Raw genomic sequence first — 21,282 nt, forward strand, 5'->3', positions numbered from 1 at the left:
AAAAAATTAGCCAGGAACATCGCTAGGCACACTCGCGTGAGCGCATACTAACGGGATCACTACTGTAAAGTAAAACAACAACAAAAATTAAACAGCTCCTCACCTTTGAAAACAGTCGCGACAGAGAAGAATTTGTGTGTTTGTTTGGCAACCTGAGAGAAGGGGAGCTGTAAAGCCGAGACCTATCGTCTCCCCTGCTGGGTCTTAGTGCTTGCAATGTTTTTGAGTGTGCGTGTGTGTGTGTCTGTGTAAGGCAGAGAGTTTTTGTGCTTGTTTGGCAACCTGAGAGAAGGGGGCCGTAAACGCGAGCGAGCCCCCCTTCAGCCCCCCTTCTCTCAGGTTGCCAAACAAACACACAAACTCCTCTCTGTCGCGATTGTTTTCCAAGGTGAGGAGCTGTTTAATTTTTTTTTTTTGTTGTTTTACTTACAGCAGTGATCCTGTTAGTATGCGCTCACGTGAGTGTGACTAGAAATGTTCCTTGCTAATTTTTAAACGGTTTTAAAAACGGTCTATCTATTAATGTGTGTGTGTGCACAAACGAAAACACTTATCTGTCGGGATTTATTTAAAAAAAAAATTAAGGCAAAGTGCAGGTTAATTTGTTTTATTATTTCTATTTTGTATTAATTATATTTATGTATTTTTTTTGGGCTGTAGAACGAATAATTTAAGTTTCCATTATTTCCAATGGGAAAATTAAATTTGGTTTACGAGTGTTTTGGAATACGAGCCCGCTTCCGGAACGGATTAAGCTCGTAATCCGAGGTTCCACTGTAAATATTTACACCCATTACAGCCCATGTTTACCCATACCATGAAACCATCTTGATATATAGATATATATTCACACTGGATCAGTTCATACAGCTGGGCAAAATCTCTAAATGCTACCTATTTATTTTAAGCCAAAAATCTTAATTTAAAAAACACCAATTTTAATGATTGATAACTGTGCTGTTTTTTTTTTTTTAACTCCCTAATATTAACCCACACTCCAGGAGTGCATACAGTTTTACAGTGACTAGCAGGAGCTTCAGGAAACTGTTTTAGTTTAAATGTGGACAGCATTCAAGTATTCTACCATAAACTTACCTACTTTCCGTACACTTTTCCTTAAACTTTTCCGGAGATACATCTTAACTGAAGCGACAAGCGGCAGATTCTGGTGGTTACTGGAAAACCCTGTGTACACACAGACTACAGTTTCTAATTCAAGATTCGTTAAAGCACTTTGTCTGAAAATGTGTTGTGCAGACATCATCACACACAACTTGTACTATTACAAGAGATATAACAAGAAATATTATTATGGAATTGTTTTATGGTGTGCAATTTGGAAGATCAAGCTATGCTCTTAATATTTCATATTGTGGGGAAAAATATATAACGGATGCAATAATATTTTAATATAATAGATATAATAATGTGTGTGTGTGTGTGTGTGTGTGAGACAGAAGTCTTCACCATGAAGTCTTCAATGTCTTTCAAGGCATCTATATTACCGGGGATTTCACAAAAAATGGGATTTCTAGGGCTGCACTTTGATAATTCCTCTCCTGCACATATGTTTTGATATGGCGTGTGAATGCATTGAGTTTCTGTGACGCCCCCGTGAAGCCCCTGCTCATGTGCTGGGTGTGGTTAGATTTGAAAGACTGCAGCGCAGAAGCGGGATTCTCATGAGAGTAAACGTAGACAGTTCCATTTTCACAAATGTTCTTACTTATTCCAGCTTTAACTCCTATCCATTCCTCATTTTACTGTCTCTTTCCTAAATTGCTGTGCGTATTTAATGAAATAAAATAAGGGAAAAAGAAACAAGCAAACAACAAAACAAAACCCAAATCTGTCATTGTCTGCGCACTGGGCTTAAAAGACCCTCACTACCTTGTTGCTAGGTAACGTGGGCTAGAATGCTGTGGCTGCCGTTTATGGTCTGGCAGCTTAGCTTTCCATTCATACTGTGTGTGTATGTGTGTGTGGGCTTCACCATACAGTCTTGAAGCCCCTGTGTGTTATTGTGAGAATGTGAGGCAGCACACACACACACACGCACACACACAGAGAGCTCTGTTACAGTGCCCATTCTGGAACCCTGGTGGTCTCTGTACGCTTCTGTCCGATCGCCATCACACCATTACTGAACCAGATGTATCACATCTAACTTGCACACAGGTCGAAGCAAGCGTCTGGCATGCACTCTCACGACATGTATTTCATTTGTATGTTTGAGAGAAGAGGGTGGCACGGTGGTGTAGTGGTTAGCACTGTCGCCTTGCATCGCCACGTTCCGGGTTGATTCCCAGCCACGCTTGGTGGGTTTCTTCCAGGTACTCCGGTTTCCTCCCACAGTCCAAAGACATATAGATTAAGCTAATTGCCGTTCTCATTGCTTGTGGTGTGTGAGTGTGTATATGTATGTATGTGTGTGTGTGTGTGTGTGCTCTGCGATGGATTGGCACCTTGTCCAGGGTATACCCTACCTTGTGCCCTAAGCCTCCTGGGATAGGCTCCAGCAATATTTAGTAATATTTACTAAAGTGTAATGAAGTATTTACTAATGAAGTAATACTTATATTTCTAGGCATAAATTTCATAAATAAAATCATTTGGACATCAAAAAATATAATGATTAATTTGTTGCAAATATATTGTTTGCCATTACAAGGGTTTTGCTATAAGTAATTGTTTTTTTTTTCATCATTTGTTTCATTGTTGGTTAAATTTTAGCCAATTTCCCTCAGGCACCATCTTGCTAAGGTTAAAAGGTCCACCTGATGGATTGACAGTTTCAAAATACTGCACGAATTTCCAACAGATTGGCTAGAACATGCAAGGCTTTCTCCAAGATTTTTAAACTGTATGTTTAGGTGTTATGTTGTTAAAAGTGATGGATATTCCTAAACTGTCAACTTTGTGGAAGAAATATTGTAATCCCATGTTCAGAGATGATTTGAACACTTGAAGTTGGTTCGTCATAAAAAAAAAAAAGAAGTCACAGCTATGCGTAAACATGAAAGTTAAGAACATTTCCATTCGCTCTCAGAGTGATGAGAACTTGCAGGATTTAAAGTACAGCGGTGAGACTATAAGAAACCCACTTGTAAGTGAAGCTATTTCCTAAAAAAAGATTCACTTGATAATGAGCATTTAGATTGGGCTTTGGAGCAATGGCAAAAAGTCACGTGGTTTGATGAGAAAGATGGGCATCGGGGTAAAAAGGCAAATGCATTATGTCATGCATCCATCATGTATAGTGGGCACTGTACAAGCGTCTGGAGACAGTGTTATGATCTGGGGTTGCTTCAGTTGGTCAGGTGTAGCCTCAGAGACGTTAAGTGCCAACAAAATGAAGTTAGATGATGATCTGAATGTACTGAATGACCGCTTGTATTTCCTAACAGCACAGGTAAATTTCAGGACTCAAATTGTGAAAGAGTGGTTGAGGGAGGATAAGGAATTATTTTTACGCATAAACTGGCCACCACATTTTGCATCGTAATCAAAGTTTAAAGCGTGCAGGCACTGCAGGCAGTGTATATCCCAATTCATTGCCTAATTCATGTTTCCTTTAGTGCTTCAGCATCATTCCATTTGTACCCTAATCATGATGCTCCCATCTTAACGTGAACAAATTTCATTGCTCTGCGATGGATTGGCACCTTGTCCAGGGTCTACCCTACCTTGTGCCCTATTGGCACTTAACGTCAAATGAATGTAGTTGCTTTCTCTAAATGCTTAAATTTTTAAAAAATGCTTTTTGTTTATACACATCTTTGTAACTGCTGTTTTCACTCTTACTGCAAGAGGATTATAAACCTCTCCAATTTGCCCCCTGAAAATTTTTTTTCATGTTTTTCATTCATGTATGTTGAAAATTACATGCATTTCTTCCCATTTTCTTTGACTGCTGAAAGACTTGCACTCAACAGAAGTGGATTTATCTTTGAATACATAAATACTATGAAAATTTCAGGTATTTAAACAAAAATATGTTTTGACATCTCAAGCACAGGGAACTGCCTGATGCAACTAATATGAAGAGGTGCTGAGAAAAAGTTTGTGTGTGTGTACTGTATGTGTTAGTCATGTTCTTCACATTGCTGGTAGGTCTTATGAATAATGCCTGACAGATTTTGCATTTTGAATGAGTTTATGTAATAAAACCGAATGACTCAGAACTGTTTTTTTGTTTTTTTATTAAAGTTATTTATCAGTAATTCTTTAAGGTTTTGCTGTAAACAGAAGATTATGCAATTTCTAGATATTTTTTCTCTCTTCGATATAAGAATATATATATATATATATATATATATATATATATATATATATATATATATATTTGTTTGTAGATAATTTTTCTTATTTTATGCACTTAATTCTAGAAAGAAAATAAATTCTATTGTTACTGGTGGCTCAGTGGTAGGTGTTTCGCCTGCCATGCGGACGGCCCGGGTTCGATTCCCAGCCAGTGCCTGAAACCCCAGCCACTGGATGCAGTGCCGATCCCAAGCCCGGATAAAATGGGAGGGTTGCGTCAGGAAGGGCATCCGGCGTAAAACCTGTGCCAAGTTGTATTGCTTACTGGGTATTCCGCTTTGGCGTTTATGCGTTAAAAAACCAACAACATAAGAAATAAAATAAAAAATTAGAAATATTACTTATGTTGTCCTTTGCTTAAAACATATTCACTTGCTAGCATTTAAAGAGTAACTAAATCCTGATGAATTACTCTTTCTATTTGTTTGTTTGTTTTGTTCAAATAGTAAAACTTATCACATTTATACATTATTTGTGATGTAAATTAAACAAAACAATACCCCCCCTCTTTTTTAAAGAAATGAATCAACAGTTTTAGACTGTGCTGTGTGTTGATAATTTTTTTTAACAGCACACCCCAACTGTTACACTCTTTCCATTTTACAGAAAGTCTGGCATTTATGTAATGTACACAGCTTATGTTGAGACTGGGATCGGAATATGACAGGAAACCATCTTGCATAGCTGCTGCTGCATGCTGAGAAGTTTTAGGTGTGCATTTGGTGTTTCCATGGCAATATGCCTTCATGATAATCATGGGCCCATTTATTTTGGTATATAGAATTTGTGTGGGTGTGTATGTATGTATGTGTAGATGTGTGTATATGTATATATGTATATTTATGTGTGTGTATTATATATGTTGATATATTGATATATATATATTTTTATATATTGATATATAAATATATATTTTGCATACATACATATTTTATTTTACATACATACATACATACATACATACATACATACATACGTATATACGTATATGTATATATGTACACTACCGTTCAATAGTTTGGGGTCACTTTCTAACACCATGGTCGTTCCTGATTTTTATTTCTTTCTACATTGTAAAGGAATGCTGAAGGCATTGGTGAGATGTATCTTCAACTTATGCTCTGTAAAGACTTCACAACGCCTCTAATCTCTAATATATATATATATGTGTGTACCAGATGTACACAAAATACTTAATCCCCAAACAGCAATTGAAAATGCTCTACTAGTCCAGTCTATAAAATGACAGGTATGGCAACTCTGCCTGGCTGTAACTGACTTTAGTTCAAGTACAGTGCAATTCAGCTGCTAATAATAGTCATTAACCACTAAGCCATTCATACTAACTGTAGTCCCTGGTATTTAGGTAATGTTCTTGTTTTGTTGAGCAGATTAAAGGTGCAGTTTATAATTACTGAAAGTGTTTCTAGCCCGGTTAAAAAGTACTTTTTTAACCCTTTAAAAAAAAAAAAATTAAGTATCGATTCATGGTTTATAATGCAAAGTGCTGTGATACTTTCAAGCTGTTTTTCTCCTATTACTGGGAGAGAATCAAAGGAAAGAAGCTGATACTGATAGCACATTGACATATTCTCACTGACTAGCTTTATCGGTACTGCTGAGCCTCACAGGCTGTGTATCCAAAGCACTTAATTTTAATCCACTTGCTGCAGAACTTTAATAGAGAGTGCTGTAAACAGATGTGCTGTGCTTGTGGCTGTGTGTGTGCGGTGCTCTAATCTCTCTGAGCACAGAATGTTATCTGGATTTCTGCCTGTAGATGATGGAATACCTGCCCGGAGGAGATCTTATGGCACTGCTGAACAGATACGAGGATCAGTTCGACGAGTCGATGGCTCAGTTTTATCTGGCGGAGCTGGTGCAGGCTATCCACACTGTGCACCAGATGGGATACGTGCACAGGTAAGCAGCTTTGTATTGTGCTATTTGGAAAAAGTCAAAAGTGGAAGTGTGTTAACACATGAAAGTTAAGGAAGTGTGTTAACAGTAAGTCTTACTTACTTTGTGAAGGAAACCAATTACTTGCTGATGGCGACTCGGGTACAATTGCAATTTTAATCCTCACAATTATAAAACCAGTTTCAGTCATAAGCCAGTCAGACTGGCCAATTATGGGCATCAATGATTTCATATATCTGGCAGAGTGTGTTACAATGCCCCGTGATGCAGAAGTAGCTAACTTTATGTATATGAGATAAGATGCGTTGGCCTTCAGTTATTGGTAACTTTCTGGCTGGACAACAGGTCCCCAATTTGGGGAAGGGGAAAAAAGATGCCTTTAGGTAGCATAGCATTCTCATTTCTGCCAGTTTATGACCTTTATTTGAAATCTTATGACTTGTATGTAACATTACTGCAAAATCAACTGATATTTTATATGCTGATGGATAGCAAGATATAAGCTGTATTTTTTAATTATTATTTTAATAAATTTTCAAATATTTCAGACTCATTAGACATATGCTCTTTGTTTACAGAGATGTAAAACCTGAGAATGTTCTTATTGATCGTACCGGACACCTTAAGCTGGCGGACTTCGGCTCTGCTTCTAAACTGAACGCAAAAAAATTGGTAATGTTATACTTAAATGATCACTAATAACATACTGGTATTACTTTTTTTTTTGCACATTAAGTAATTACTAGTTCCTTAACAATATCCAGAGGTTTACATGTACTGTTGTAGTTTGTGGTATTATGCTGTTCAAATTAATGATAATAATGGTGATGAGGTGCTCACTATGAAACTTGATGGTGGTTTAGGTGGGCTCCTCCAAGCTCCCAGTGGGCACTCAGGATTTCCTTGCCCCAGAGGTTCTCTCAGCTCTAAACGGAGGTTCTCAGTGCAGCTACGGTCCCGAGTGTGACTGGTGGTCTTTGGGGGTTATTGCGTATGAAATGATCTACATGAAGTCGCCTTTTACTGACGGGACTTCAGCTAAAACCATCAACAACATCATGAATTTCCAGGTATGACCGTTTTCTCTCATAGACTTACACAAATGTGATGATGTCTGTCGAGGCCATATGATTGTCATCTCTTGCTTCGTGATATTCCTAAAGGACGTTTTCAAGGTAACATATACCGAACAATGAATAAATAATTTGTATAAATAAACAGTTGTATAAATATTGCAGTTTTCAGGTTGGTACTTGTAGAAATTTCTGCTATGATGTAATTGATGTTTTTTTGTATGTGAATTAAACCATAATAAAAGGTTAAGCCTTTGTATTATGTGAAATAACAATCTCTGGATGCTCCTATTTTTCCTTTTATCTCCCAGCGTTATCTAAAGTTCCCTCAGGATCCCAAAGCCAGCGCCCAGTTCTTGGATCTTGTGCAGAGTTTGCTGTGTGTGGCGCGGGAACGACTCGGCTACGAGGGCCTGCGCTCTCACTCTTTCTTCTCCAGCATCGACTGGAGTGGCCTCAGACACGGTGAGGATTTAACATGGTCACCGTAGGGAAGTTTACATAAACAGTTTTATTTGTAGCAATAGGTTAGGGGCTATACTCAGTGATACGAGGGTAAATGAGCTGTTTCAGACACATAACCTCACGGCTAAGAGGATCAGAGGTTGCTTAGGATCCAGACGGGATCATGGTTTTGTTAGAGGCTTCGCCTGATCTCGGTGATGGAATGAGTGATGTTTTGACTGACTGAGTCCTAGTTTGCACTAAGCAAAATGCAGCTGCTAGTTTTGCGAGCATCACACAAATACCACGTCGCTTCTGGACATTTCTTGATTTGCGTCCCTAATGCTTGCTATTGTTTGTGTGATTGGGGAATTTCCTTGCTAATGGATAGATGTCAGGATAAGATGAGTTGCTCTGTGTGTCTGTCCGTGTCTATGTCTAATAAATATCCATGTGCTGCACATTTCTTTAGCGTTGCTTTATGCACTAAGAAGCATGCAGGTGTTCTCACAGGAACATCCTGTTAGAGCATGCTGCCCAGACAAAACAACACATCTTATACACAAGTCCACCCACACATACTGTATATGCACAGCATTTCACACGTCCAGAGTGACTGTGTTGATAATTAATAGACAAAAATACAGGTTTTAAAAGATTTAAGGTTTTTTCATTCGCATGATATTTTAATGGAAAAAACTCTTTTGAGATCATTAGCAGAACTATCGGTATTGGTTTGAAGATACGGCGCATACATAAAGCATTTGAATTTAATCCAGGCCAGCAATGATTTAATTTCTGAATCACTTGCAGCCTGCAAGGGGGTGTTGACTGACTGGGGCCTGAGGAGTTTATAAACAGTGTGCATTGTAGCTTGTAATGGTTATTGTGCTTACTGTGGTTTCTATTTGTTGATTATCCAAGAAAACAAAAACAACAAGACTGGATATTATAATGGAAATGCTGAATATTATATTAATAGCCAGTATCTAATAATAGAGACGGAGTTCAGCTTTAGCTTTAGCACATTCAGTCTTTCTGTCATGCTGAACCGAAATGTGTGTGGTGGAATGTTTGAGCATTCTTTCAAAAGGAAATCATAAAATAATTTTTTAAAGCATGAGCGTGGAAATAAAATGCTGATGTACAAATCTAGTTTGTACTCACTGCTCCAGAAGGTTCCCTACAGATTACATTATAGGTTTTGTTTAAGTTTGTTCAATTTGCATAAGTGTTTCAAATATGGAAACCTCATTAGGGAGCATTGCATTCCCATCCCATTCCAAATCCTGTCAAATAAACTGAACAGCTTTTTTTTTTTGTTTGTTTGTTTTTGGCAATTAGCAAAAGACCAAAGTGTAACATCTATTGTAACAAAATGCTTTATGGAGTCACTGTGTAGAGAATAATAAAAATAAGGGATACATGAAAAACATTATAAAAATGTTAGAATTTGATTATAATTTGTTGGATGGATTATTGTGAAAGAAAAACTGCTTTTGTTGATGTGTCTCAAAATAATGTGGCCATGTAGTTCTGTCTAAGCAGTGATGCTCATTATGATGGTCTGAGTAGTCTGACTGTGGCTTGCAGTTACTGTTTTGCTTAGCCTCCAGGCTTCTGCTTGTGTGTGTTTGTGTGTGTGTGTGTTTGTGTTTGTGTGTGCACATCTGTCTAGACAAAAATAATCATTACTTTTCATGATGATCTCTGTTGTGTGTAATGGGAGAGCCATTAGTCTCTATATTACACTCTTTGTGTGTGTGTGTGTGTGTGTGTGTGTGTGTGTGTGTGTGTGTGTGCATGCCTACTGAGGTGTGTTGGTACACTTCGATACTTTCACGCCATAGACTTGAAGATGTACACGTTTCTAGCTAGGACATTGGTTTGAAGTTTTGCATGGTGACAATAAACTAGGCTATGTAAAATATGTTTTTAATATCATCATTTACTTCCAATGTTATGGATAAGTTGCTAAGTCAATGTTAAAAAAAAAATCTCTCTCTCTCTCTCTCTCTCTCTCTCTCTCTATATATATATATATATATATTATATGTGCCAACTTTAAGTGCCATATTAAGTGCCAACTTTTTTTGGCTTTTACCAAAGACTGCTTTAGGGTTTCTCATGGGTTTGCCCACTTGGAAGAATTTAATTTGTCAGGATAAAATAACTGAATACAGTATAACAGAAGAAGTAGTTTTTTTTTTTCTTTTCTAGCCTTGAGGTTAGAACAGACGTCACACTTTTTTAGATACAATGCATCCGGAAAGTCCACAGCGCATCATTTTTTTCCACATTTTGTTATGTCACAGCCTTATTCTTAAATGGATTATATCATTTTTTTCCTCAGAGAATTCTACACACAACACCCCATAATGACAACATCAAAAATGTTTACTTAAGATTTTTTCAAATTTATAGAATAGAATAATTGAGAAAGCACATGTACATAAGTATTCACAGCCTTTGCCATGAAGCTCAAAATTGAGCTCAGGCGCATTCTGTTTCCCCTGATCATTCTTGAGATATTTCTGCAGCTTAATTGGAGTCCACTTTCTAACCAAAATATTTCTATATTTAGGGTGCCTTAGAAATTGTTTAGAAACCACATTTATGTTTAATAGTGAAAGGCTCTTCATTTGCTTGTTTTGCCTTTATGAATTGTGATGAGATGTTTTAATCCAATCTTTCACCCCTACTATAGCGTGTCTTAAAGAACTTAATGAGGATTTCCTCTTCAATGCACATGGACAACATTGCATTGATTAGTCATGTGGAAGAGCATAAGGATAAAGCAAAAACAAAACACAGAAGGTGGACTCCTGAACACTAGTGTCTGTAGATGTTTTCCTCACAGAAATAATGGAGATGGCACCCTTTGTAGAACCAACCATACAAAGTGCCTTTTAATCAACGACTGGGCTTAATCACAGTCTGGGAAAATGTCCAATTTAAGTTTTTTTTTTGTTTCTTTTAATACAGAGCCCTGAGTAATGCTGTGTATTAGGGTTGCTTTAACTAGCATTAAATTGGAAAACATTTATCATTAGTATAGCACAAGCTTCAGCATTTATGCACTTAACTACTAAATCATTTAACATAACTAGTAGTTCATAAATTTACATTTACGTTTGATCATTTGGCAGACGCGTTTATCCAGAGCGACTTACAATTTTATCTCATTATACATCTGAGCAGTTGAGGGTTAACGGCCTTGCTCAAGGGCCCAACAGTGGCAACTTGGTGGTTGTGGGGTTTGAACCTGGGATCTTCCGAACCGTAATCCAATGCCTTAACCACTAAGCCATCTCCGGCCCATAAATTAAGGACACTGTGAGCCACACTCCCACTACATCCATAAAAAATTGGACAGGAACACAGGAATAGGGTTGGGTATTGTTTGGGGTTTTTCCGATACCGGTGCCAAATCGATACTTTTAAAACAGTACCGGTGCCAAAACGGTGCCTGAACCGATACTTAACAAAAGCCACAAAATTATGGTGGATGACTCAAGAATAATTTTTTTATAAAGCAAAACATTTAATGCTTAAAATGTAACAATATATTGAAAGTTTAAAGTATATATAAATATATAAGTAAATACAAAAAACAACAAAAAAATAAGCCACCTAACACAACTACAATAACTCCCAGGCACTGGTGGCTCTATTTCGCCTGCCATGCGGAAGGCACGGGTTCGATTCCCAGCCAGTGCCCAAACCCCAGCCACTGGATGCAGTGCCGGTCCCAAGCCCAGATAAAATGGGAGGGTTGCGTTAGGAAGGGCATCCGGCGTAAAACCTGTGCCAAGTTGTAGTGCGGACTGGGTATTCCGCTATGGTGACCCATTGTAGACCCAACTACAATAACTAAACCGATTCAAATGGGGTCACTTTTGTAGTACTACTAGTACTAGCTGGAAAACCATAATTATAAACAGAATCCATGTTAGAATAGTATTTTACAAAACGTTTGACCATTTCTTAGCATGAATGCAAGATTTGCATTTTGCCATTAACATTACATTAGCCTACGACTACCCTGCGGAAAGGGTGATGGTGACGTTAGTTTCTGCATTCACGCGCATTCCCGGATGATCTCATTTACTTATGATTTGTGCTTTAAATTTTTTTTTTATCTAATCTAGTAAACTTTTAATCTACAAAAATAAAATGGACAATAACATTACTGCAACAATGTTTTGGATTTGTATTATGAAAGCTTTCCGAAGTTATAAAAAATTTTCTAATTAAGGAAATAATTTATTTTTCCAATTATTTCTGACACCCCATGAATGCAGTATTTAAATATTACCATGTTAATAAATATACTATGTATATAAATAACACATGTGTGTTGATGAGTCTGATGCTTATTACAACTGTATCATCATAACCCCAGAGAACAAATATTTCAATCGACAGTTCAGGCATTTAAGGCACCAAAATGAGGCCCCGAAATTCGCCTTCTCGCATACCGGTTATATAGGTACCGGTGCCGTATTGGGACTGGTTTTCGGTACCCAACCCTACACAGGAAAAATTAGAATGACATGATGTGGTGCTACCAAGGATTCTTTGAACATATTTAAAAAAGCCTGGTGAGGACACGATCAAAGCAAGACGTAGTAAGCATGTAAGAAGCTCCTTGTAACAGCATGTTGCGATCTGATATATTAGTAGTAATAATAATTCAATTCAATTTTATTTGTATATAAATAATTATTTAGGTTTGTATGGAATGTGAATACGTATGAATTAAAATGGTCAGATTGTCCCTGATGCGCAAGCCGAGGGCGACAGTGGCAAGTACAAACTCCCTGAGATGGCAATAGGAAGAAACCTTGAGAGAAACCAGACTCAACAGGAAACCCATCCTCATCTGGGTGATTAACGGATAGCAGGGTTTGATCTGCAGTCATACTGTGTGTTAGGTGGCAGGCAGTTCAGTATAACAGTTGATGTTAATATGGAGTCCAGGTAGTTATTGGACGCTCAGGTAGACTTGTAGGAAATTTCAATCCTGAACTATCGAGCAACTGCAGCCAAGTTAAGTTTTCAGAGAAACAGCTGTCAACATCAGTCGAGGCCAGAACTATCTTCATGGTAGAGTGAAACCGCCCCCAGACACCGGACGAATCACAAAGAGACACACGGGGCATCCATGTGACGAGATCTCCAACCAGACACGGGGCACCAGGAGTCAGACAGGTCCAGAGGGCAGAGGGAGTTATTATAAGTCACTTTATATTTGAAGCAAATTTTAAAGTGCTACAAATGATTACAACCCAAAGGCTCTGATAAAAAGAGAAGTTTTAAGACCAGATTTAAAAACATCAACTGTCTGTGGCATCCTCAGATACTCTGGAAGAGCATTCCATCGTTTAGATGCCTCTGAGCAAGAGTCCGATCTCCCATAGTATGAAGCTTGGTCTTCTGAGGTTTCAGAAGATGAACTGAAAGAGAGCGGAGGTTGCATGTAGATGTATGTGAAGTAATAAGTTCTTTGAGATAGGGAGGAGCATCCCCATAAATGCACTGGTGGGTAAGTAGGGCAACCTGGTATTCAATTCTGAATGAAACAGGGAGCCAAGGAAGAGACGTAATATGGTCAAATTTACGTGCTTGCCTCAGGATCCTAGCAGCGCAGTTTTAAATATACTGCAGCTTTTTGAAGGCTTTTTTTTAGAAGTCCCAATGAGGAGTGCATTGCAGAAGTCCAGCCTGGAGGAGACAAACGCACGGACTAACTTTTCCTCATCTGCAAATGTAAGTGCTGGACGCAGTTTAGCAATGTTCCTGAGGTGAAAGAAAGATGTCTTACACAGATATCCATTTTAACCCTGAGGTTAATATGTTAAAGAGGTTGACAACGGGATATCCTGACCAGAAAAGGTGATGCTTGTGATGTTAGATGTCCTAACCTGGTGTGGGATGCCTACTAAAATAGCTTCAGTCTTAGAGCTGTTCAGCTGCAGGAAATTTAGCTTCATCCATGACTTTACCTCCTCCAAACAGATGGTCATGTGGATGATGGTGGAGTAGATGAGGAGTATCAAATAAATATAATAACATGTACTGTACATATACGATAAACATATTGAAAGTAATTTTTCAGAACCTGACAGGGACTTGGTTAGAAAGTAGTATTAATATAAGAAATTTAATTTTTCCATTCGCGTTGCGTTTTTCAGTACTTTTATGAAGCAGTGGGAACTTCATGGTCTTGGTTGCAGCGTGACGGGGCCTAATAATAAGTTCACAATATGAGCTTGTGTGCTAATGCATGTTACTACAGCACAGTTAAATTCTTAAATCTGATTTGTAAGAAATTGTTTAACATCTAAAAAGCAGGTCTAAAAGTAGTGCAACTTAATACACAGGAGATGGTGCACATCATGTTTAATACTCTTGGAAGAACCTTACCATTGTTGGAACTAAAGTTGTAATGTTTCCCAACATAGGAGAGCTTTGCCGTTTAAAAAAAATATATATATCTTTATTTTAACTAAAAGATTACGTAACATTGATTAGGATAAAAGCATCAAATGTATGATATTTAATTGGCAATTTTCTGTAGTATAAAACGAATAAAATGCAAGGGTGAGTCAAAATTATTCTCATGCTGTTTATATTAAAACTCCTGCTGGACGCACTGTCTTATTAGGACTTCACTGTCACTGCTGTGCAGGTGTAAACATTACATCAGTTCATTTGTAACTGTGTGGTATGAGTAAAAATGGATTCCCCACTTGTGATTTGCATAAAAGAAAAGCAGTATGCAGTTATTTGTTTCGAGTGGTCTAAGAATGAACCTGGTGCCGTTATTTATCAAAGACTTCGTCCGCAGTATGAAGAAAGTGCCTTGTCGGGTAGAAGTGTGTATGAATGCCTATAGAAGTTCAAGGAAAGTCCCTGAAAATTATTACTGCTGACAAGACATGGATTTATCACTACGACTCTGAGAGTAAACGACAGAGTATGGAACAGAAACATCCTTAATTGCCGACCAAGACAAAGTTCAAAAGTCAACCATCAGCTGGAATGTTAATGTTTTTACAGTTTTCTGGGTATTGAAACAATTTCCAGAAGAAGGTTCAACAATCAACAGTGCTTGTTAAAGTGAGATGTTTACTGAAGAGCTGAATCCTAAACTTCAGATTAAACGCAGAGGACCACACACTGTCGCCCCTCTGCAAAAACGTTGTTTCTTTTCCTGATCGTGCACCTTTCTTTGCATCTTTTACCTGTTTGGTCCCCTAAAAGCAGCCCTATAAGGACGATGATTCACTTCTGATGAAGAAATAAAGTGCATTCGTGGCTCACGGCTCAGTCTAAATGAAGGAATACGAAAGCTTGTTGACAGATGGACAAAGTGTATTGAAAAGCAAGGGGATTATGTTGAAAAATTATGTAAAATTTTTATAAAATATATTCTACAGGAAGAGTGACCAAAACAAAATTTTAAAAACCTATTCTGCAAGACAAACCCAGAAAAACTTTAAAAAAAATTTAGCAAAAGTGCACCTAAAGCTAGAGCTGATCTCAGGAAACTTAGGCCAAAGTCCATAACAGTGCACAAGCACGCACACATACACAAACCTAATCATACACTGGGCAATTTGGAAACACCGGTCAGACTACACTGCATGTCTTTGGACTGTGGGTAGAGTAACTAGAGGAAATCCACCAAGCACAGGGAGAAGATGCGCACAGTCCGGAGGCAAGATTAAAAACCAAACCCTGAACATGTGGGGCCACCGTGCTAACCGCTAAGTCGCTATGCAAACTTGTAGGAAAATATATTGCGCTAATATCGATGACATATTAATACTGACATGGTTTCCTAATGTCACTACTGCAGTAAAAGGAACCAATAAGATAAAACGTTTATTTTTTTGTTTTGTTTTTGTTTTTCTCCCCCAACTCGTCAATATTTTTAATGTTGTCAGGATGAAGGCATCATCATCGCGATCGCCCCGTAATGAATCAGAGTTACGCTAACATCCCTTGGGATTATTGCAGTTTCCACAGTAACCTGGCACTGCCACTGTTCCTCCATTCATTATAATGGTACACTATCCTCAACTCCCATCCTGATTGTGATTGTGTGGTCAATTATTGTTTGTTGTACATGTACCAGTAATATACATTCTGACTCTTTATGTTTTAGTGTGTGTGTAGTGGTGGTGTGCATGTGTAACATTTTTATTTCCACATGTATTTAAAATCTCACAGTGGTTTTTGCTAGTGTTAAGCTATCATGTTTTTTTGTGTGTGTGTACACGCATGTTTATTATAGGGATGTCTGTGTGTGTTATGCGTGTTGTGCAGAGCCAGTGCTCAGACTGTGACTCAGGCTGATGAGCTGAAGCTGCTGCAGTGAGGGAGAGAGAACGTGTGTGTGTGTGTGTGTGTGTGTGTGTGAGAGAGAGTGAGAGGAAGGGGGGACGAGAGGGAGAGAGAGAGAGAGTGTGTTACTGCACTAGAACCTCATCACTGAGACCCTCTCCTCCCTCCCTCCCTCCTGCCTTCTTTCTCCCTCTCTGTTTTCATCACTTGCTTGCTGCCTGTCTCTCTCTCTCTCACTCTCACACACACATACACACACATTCTTCTCTCTATCTCTCTTCATCGCCTTTTCTGTATCCCTTCCCTCCTCCAGCTGTCCCTCCCTTCGTTCCCGCTCTCCGTGCCGAAGATGACACGTCCAATTTCGAGGAGCCGGAGAGGGCCCCTCGGCGTGCGCACGCTGCCCAGCGAGAGCCCCCGCGCCCGGGCTTTCAGGGACAAGACCTGCCCTTTCTAGGCTGGTTCTTCAGCCGGGCCCTTACTTCACTGGCCAAATCTGAGTGAGTACCCCCACACATGAATGCATGCACACACACACACACGGCTCATTCTATAGAGAATGATTTGATTAATACAGTCACAGGTGGGTAGACAAGAATGTGAGAATCGCCTCGGATACTGTCACCAGGCAATACTGATGGTGAATGGCAGTCATGCTGTAACCATGCAGATGTGGCAGCGGTGGTCTTTTGGTCTCTTTCTTGGTGCGAGTGAATGGGAATCAGGAGTAAGAAGAGTGTTAGTGTATGTATGTGTTTGTAAGGGAGAATACTAATGCTTTTATCTTGCTCATTGTGTTATTTCTGTGAAAACAATATGCTGGGAATCCCCATCTCTGTGTGTGTGTGTGTGTGTGTGAGAAAACTCCTCTTTGCAGATCACTCCTTCTCACTATGATGCTGTCTGACTCCGATCTCCTTGTTTTTAACAGCCATGCGCGCTGCATTAGTGCTCGGTCTGAATCATGTACACGCACCAAGAGCCAGATGCACTCGCGGTCCTGCTCACGTTTTGTGCACATGCTATTTCATGGTTCTCTAAATAATCTGCGCCGCACAACTAGTTCGCTGTACATGTTTGTTTAGAGATCAGATCTCAGATCAGCAATGTGGGAACTGACAGCGCGCACGACCCCCCCCCCCCCCCCCAACCTTCTTACTGCACTCTACGTCTATAAAGCAAGGGCATTGGGAGGGAAAAGACAGACAGGAGATGTAGACATGATCCGGCGGGAAAAGAAATTGTTGGACAGAAAGAAATTTCTATGGTAACCAAAAGGAGATTCATTTTTAGTGGCTAATAATGCATAAATAAATAATAAATAGGCTTATAGCACAGAGTAAATATGAACGTAAATCAAGATAAATCCTTTATAAATAAGTTAAACAGATGATTAAGTCATACGTAAACTATTAAATGTGTGTTTACTTTCACATTAAGGTTTGCTGCGTATATTTTGTGGATGCTTGTTTGCTTCACTTTGTATCATGTAGAAACAAAATTAATTACACATTTATTATTATTATTTAAAATTTTAAAAATTCAATATTTAGAATTTTTATCAAATGTGTTGTTAGTGCAAGGGGAGGTGATCCAAAAAATATTTTTAGTATGAATTATGACATTTTCCTTCCTTCCTTCCTTCCTTCCTTCCTTCCTTCCTGTTTTTTCATTCCCTGAAACTGGCGTTCAAGACTTGCATAAACCCCAAACAAGGCACCATTAACATGCTAAATCAACACTAGCTACTTTTTTTTTTCTTCTATGTGAAACGACTCGTACAATTCTGGTTGTTATGGTAACCTTGGCAGGAAATGCTGCTCTTTACATGCGCATACATTTCGCTCTTTCTTTTCCTGTGTTCTCTCTCTCTCTCTCATAGATCACATAAAGACTTTGTGCTCTGTCCATACTACAAGATAACTGCATTGTCTTGTTCTCTGGGAAGAAAAACCAAAACAGAATCCACTTTTCCCATTCTTTTCCTTTTCATCTTTTCCTTTCTCCCTCCCTTTTCAAGCCTTCCATCTCTGTCAGCTTTTATTAGCAAATGTTCATGCATTTACACTGTGATCACGGTTCGTGCTAAAACCCCATCTTGTATTCATCCGCACACACATACACACCTTACGGTGAATAACGCAGCCGCATGTTTTTCATTCATCTCACAGCCTTTCCCGGGCAACTGTCTTTTCCTGTTATGCAGTAAATCACACTGAGCTAACGATCTGTACGGAGTAACACGACCAAAGATGAGTCTCACCACTCAATTTGCAGTCAGCTCACACCAGACCTGACCATATCTGTTTCCACCAACAAACATGTATACTGTACACCCAGCACCACCTTCTCCTTGCGCCAGAATACACCTTCGTTCCCTTCACCCCCCAGTCCGTTGGGTGTTTTATTGTGTGCTGCATCAACTAATGTATCTACTTATAGAAGTTTTTTTTATTTTGCTCACAATTTCCTTCTAATTTAGTCTGAGTCTGTCCCCTCAAGCTAGCCAGTAGCACATTTCCAGCTGACAGTGTGGTATTCCATGGTGCAGTTACGAATGTTTTTATTCACGTAACAGTACCCATAAAAGAAGGAATAGTTCTGTGCAGGTGGGTCATTGGGAAAACATTGCAGACGTATTTGCTCAGCGGTTGCTTTTATTTGAGGATGCATTGTAGTAAATGGGACACTTTTAGGTAAAATGTTATGGCTAACTTTAGAACCTTTTAAAAGGGTCCATGTTTTTACTTTTTTGTTAATAAGTTGACACACTCTATCTCACCCAGGGTGTGTCTCTAATTTCTCCAAACTCTCAGATAATACAATTTTGTAATACCTCAAACTCACTCTATTTCACTCCTCTTCCCAACATTTCATTTCAGTGTCTATGTAAATGAGCTCTTGCTGAGCTACACCCCTCCAGAGAACAGCAGAGGTGAGCAACAAGCCAGGGGAGGGGCTTTTCTAATATAATGTCACCTTAGGAGAAAATCTAATACAAAAATTTAAAGGGACAAAAAGCAGGGAAGGGTGTCTTCAATATCTCAGATCTTTTGTTTCTGTGTGCATATTGGAAATTTATCTGAATGTCTCAAAATGGCTAAAAAGTGAATTTGGTACTTCCATACCTCTCCTTTATGGGCTCTTCAGTCATCCTTGTATGGTTTAACTATTTTGCCATTCTGGTTATGGAAACCCTCTAATTATAAATCCTGTTAAAAAGAATATTGTTTAGAAATCAAAGTACTAGGGCTGTAGCTATCAAATATACTGCATTTTATCAAAAATGAACATTGTAATTATTTACAATACAAGGAATACCTTATACCCCTATCTCACCTATGCGGTTTGACTCGTGGTGAGATGCGGTGTTAAGCACCGTGAGCCGCCGTGACTGCCCGACGACGTTCCTCAAAGTTCTGCAAGATCCGGCAAAAAAATTACACGTTTTTAAGGCGGCTTAAACATGTTTAATTTTTTGCGCGGAAAGATGGAAACGTAATCGCAGCGTCAAAACTCGCGGTGAATCATGATGCATGGTACTTCCGGCCACTGCGTGAAACCGTGTAGGTGAGATGAGGGGTATTAAAGTTAACTGAGATGAATTAAGTGCATTACAGTGCCATACATTCTTATTTTAAAGCCTTTTCTTAGATACAGAAACCAAAAAAAAACAAAAAAAAGGGTATTTCAAATGACTTTAAGGATCAAAAAAACTAAGGCACACATTGAAATAAATAATTATACAGACACACTTAGGTGTGCAACTTAACTTTCAGAACTAAAAGTTTTAAAATCTACATCTCAGGCATAACATAAGCCCTTACTGACAGTTTCTGTCATTTTCTGTTGCTGCGCAATTATTTGTTTTTCTCTTGGCTCACTGATAATTTTATCGCTCCCTTCCATTTTGTAACCCGCAACAGGACACTCCATTAAATCAATACACAGTTAACTGTTTGCGCCTCCTTCCGCTTTGTGGGTAACGTAAGCGCTTCTTCCTCGTTGGTGTTTATTGGCGGCTTGCATCCGGAAGGGCACTTTGTCAAAAGCGCGCTGTCAACAAATAATTGCGCAAAAACATAACGCAAGCTTTTAAAATTAATTAAACGAAGCTTTGAGGCAGAAGATTTTGCCTCGATCATTTTTTGTAATCGATTTACTCGAGGAATCATTTCAGGCCTACAAAGTACCATATACATAGATTATCCATATTCTTTATTGTTTTAACAGTGTACACTGATAATTGGTGGAAAAACTAATAAAAAAGCGATACTATAGCTAGTTTTCCTTACATAGTTTCCTTCCTCATATGGCTTTGACCAATCACCAATTTGTAACTAGCGATGGTACTGAACTAACACGAAAATGGGACCATCTCTGTTCAGATACACTTTCCTGTTATGTTTATTAACACTCCCAACCTCAGTTTCCTTCCTTATTAACTGACCTTTTTTTTTTTTTTTTTTTGGCAGTATGATTACACGACACCAGAATTTTTTGTTTTGGTTTGGGACCAGCACTGGCTGGCTGGACGGTAACCAGAGTCGTTTGCCATTAAGCCACCATGGTCTTGTTAATGCTAATGCTAGCTACAGCAGCTATTAAATCTGTCTGACTTTTTTTTCCCCCATAAAGCTACAGGTGATAACTTAACCCTGGAGCACCCCTGGGGTCATATTTGACCCAGACATTTACTTCACCGTTATATTCAACCCAATCACCAAAGTAACGATTTCTTTTTGCATTACAACCCAGTGTGCCCTATGTGAACCCATAACACTTACATCTAGTGGTAACTGACTGAACTAACCTGATTTTTTTTCACATCAATCATGGCTGCTACTGTGGTAAACCTTTTTGCAGGTCTGTTCATTTTACATGTTTTTTGATAGGTTGGCATGTTTGATGCCAGTGTTTTTAGTTCCTGCCCTACAGCAAAATTTGATGTGCATAGTGATTGATGAAAAGGTAAAATCAATAAATATATTTTGAAATGAGAAAATTTATGTCATGAGTGAACGTAACCAGTTGGTAAAACATACTGGACATCCCAAGGGGTCACATATGGACCATGTCATTACATGTAGTAGGAAAGGGTTAATTTAAAAAAAAACACCTGTTTTAGGATTCACTGGGTCTGTATCATCATTTCAGCCAAAGGAGA

General features: G+C 38.6%; 1 protein-coding gene across 5 annotated transcripts in view; it reads left to right on the forward strand.

Annotated features, from left to right (window-relative positions):
- The window catches only part of cita (citron rho-interacting serine/threonine kinase a), a 97,597-nt gene that overhangs the window by 10,813 nt on the left and 65,502 nt on the right, over positions 1–21,282 (forward strand). For all 5 annotated transcript variants that reach the window (XM_053485550.1, XM_053485552.1, XM_053485551.1 and 2 more), the window contains exons 7-11: positions 6,104–6,246; positions 6,822–6,915; positions 7,107–7,313; positions 7,628–7,781; positions 16,429–16,615. In XM_053485550.1, coding sequence (XP_053341525.1) covers positions 6,104–6,246; positions 6,822–6,915; positions 7,107–7,313; positions 7,628–7,781; positions 16,429–16,615 — 785 coding nt within the window. The remainder of the gene's footprint in view (positions 1–6,103; positions 6,247–6,821; positions 6,916–7,106; positions 7,314–7,627; positions 7,782–16,428; positions 16,616–21,282) is intronic.

This window comes from Clarias gariepinus, chromosome 24, assembly GCF_024256425.1.
Source record: "Clarias gariepinus isolate MV-2021 ecotype Netherlands chromosome 24, CGAR_prim_01v2, whole genome shotgun sequence".
Lineage (NCBI taxonomy): Eukaryota > Metazoa > Chordata > Actinopteri > Siluriformes > Clariidae > Clarias > Clarias gariepinus.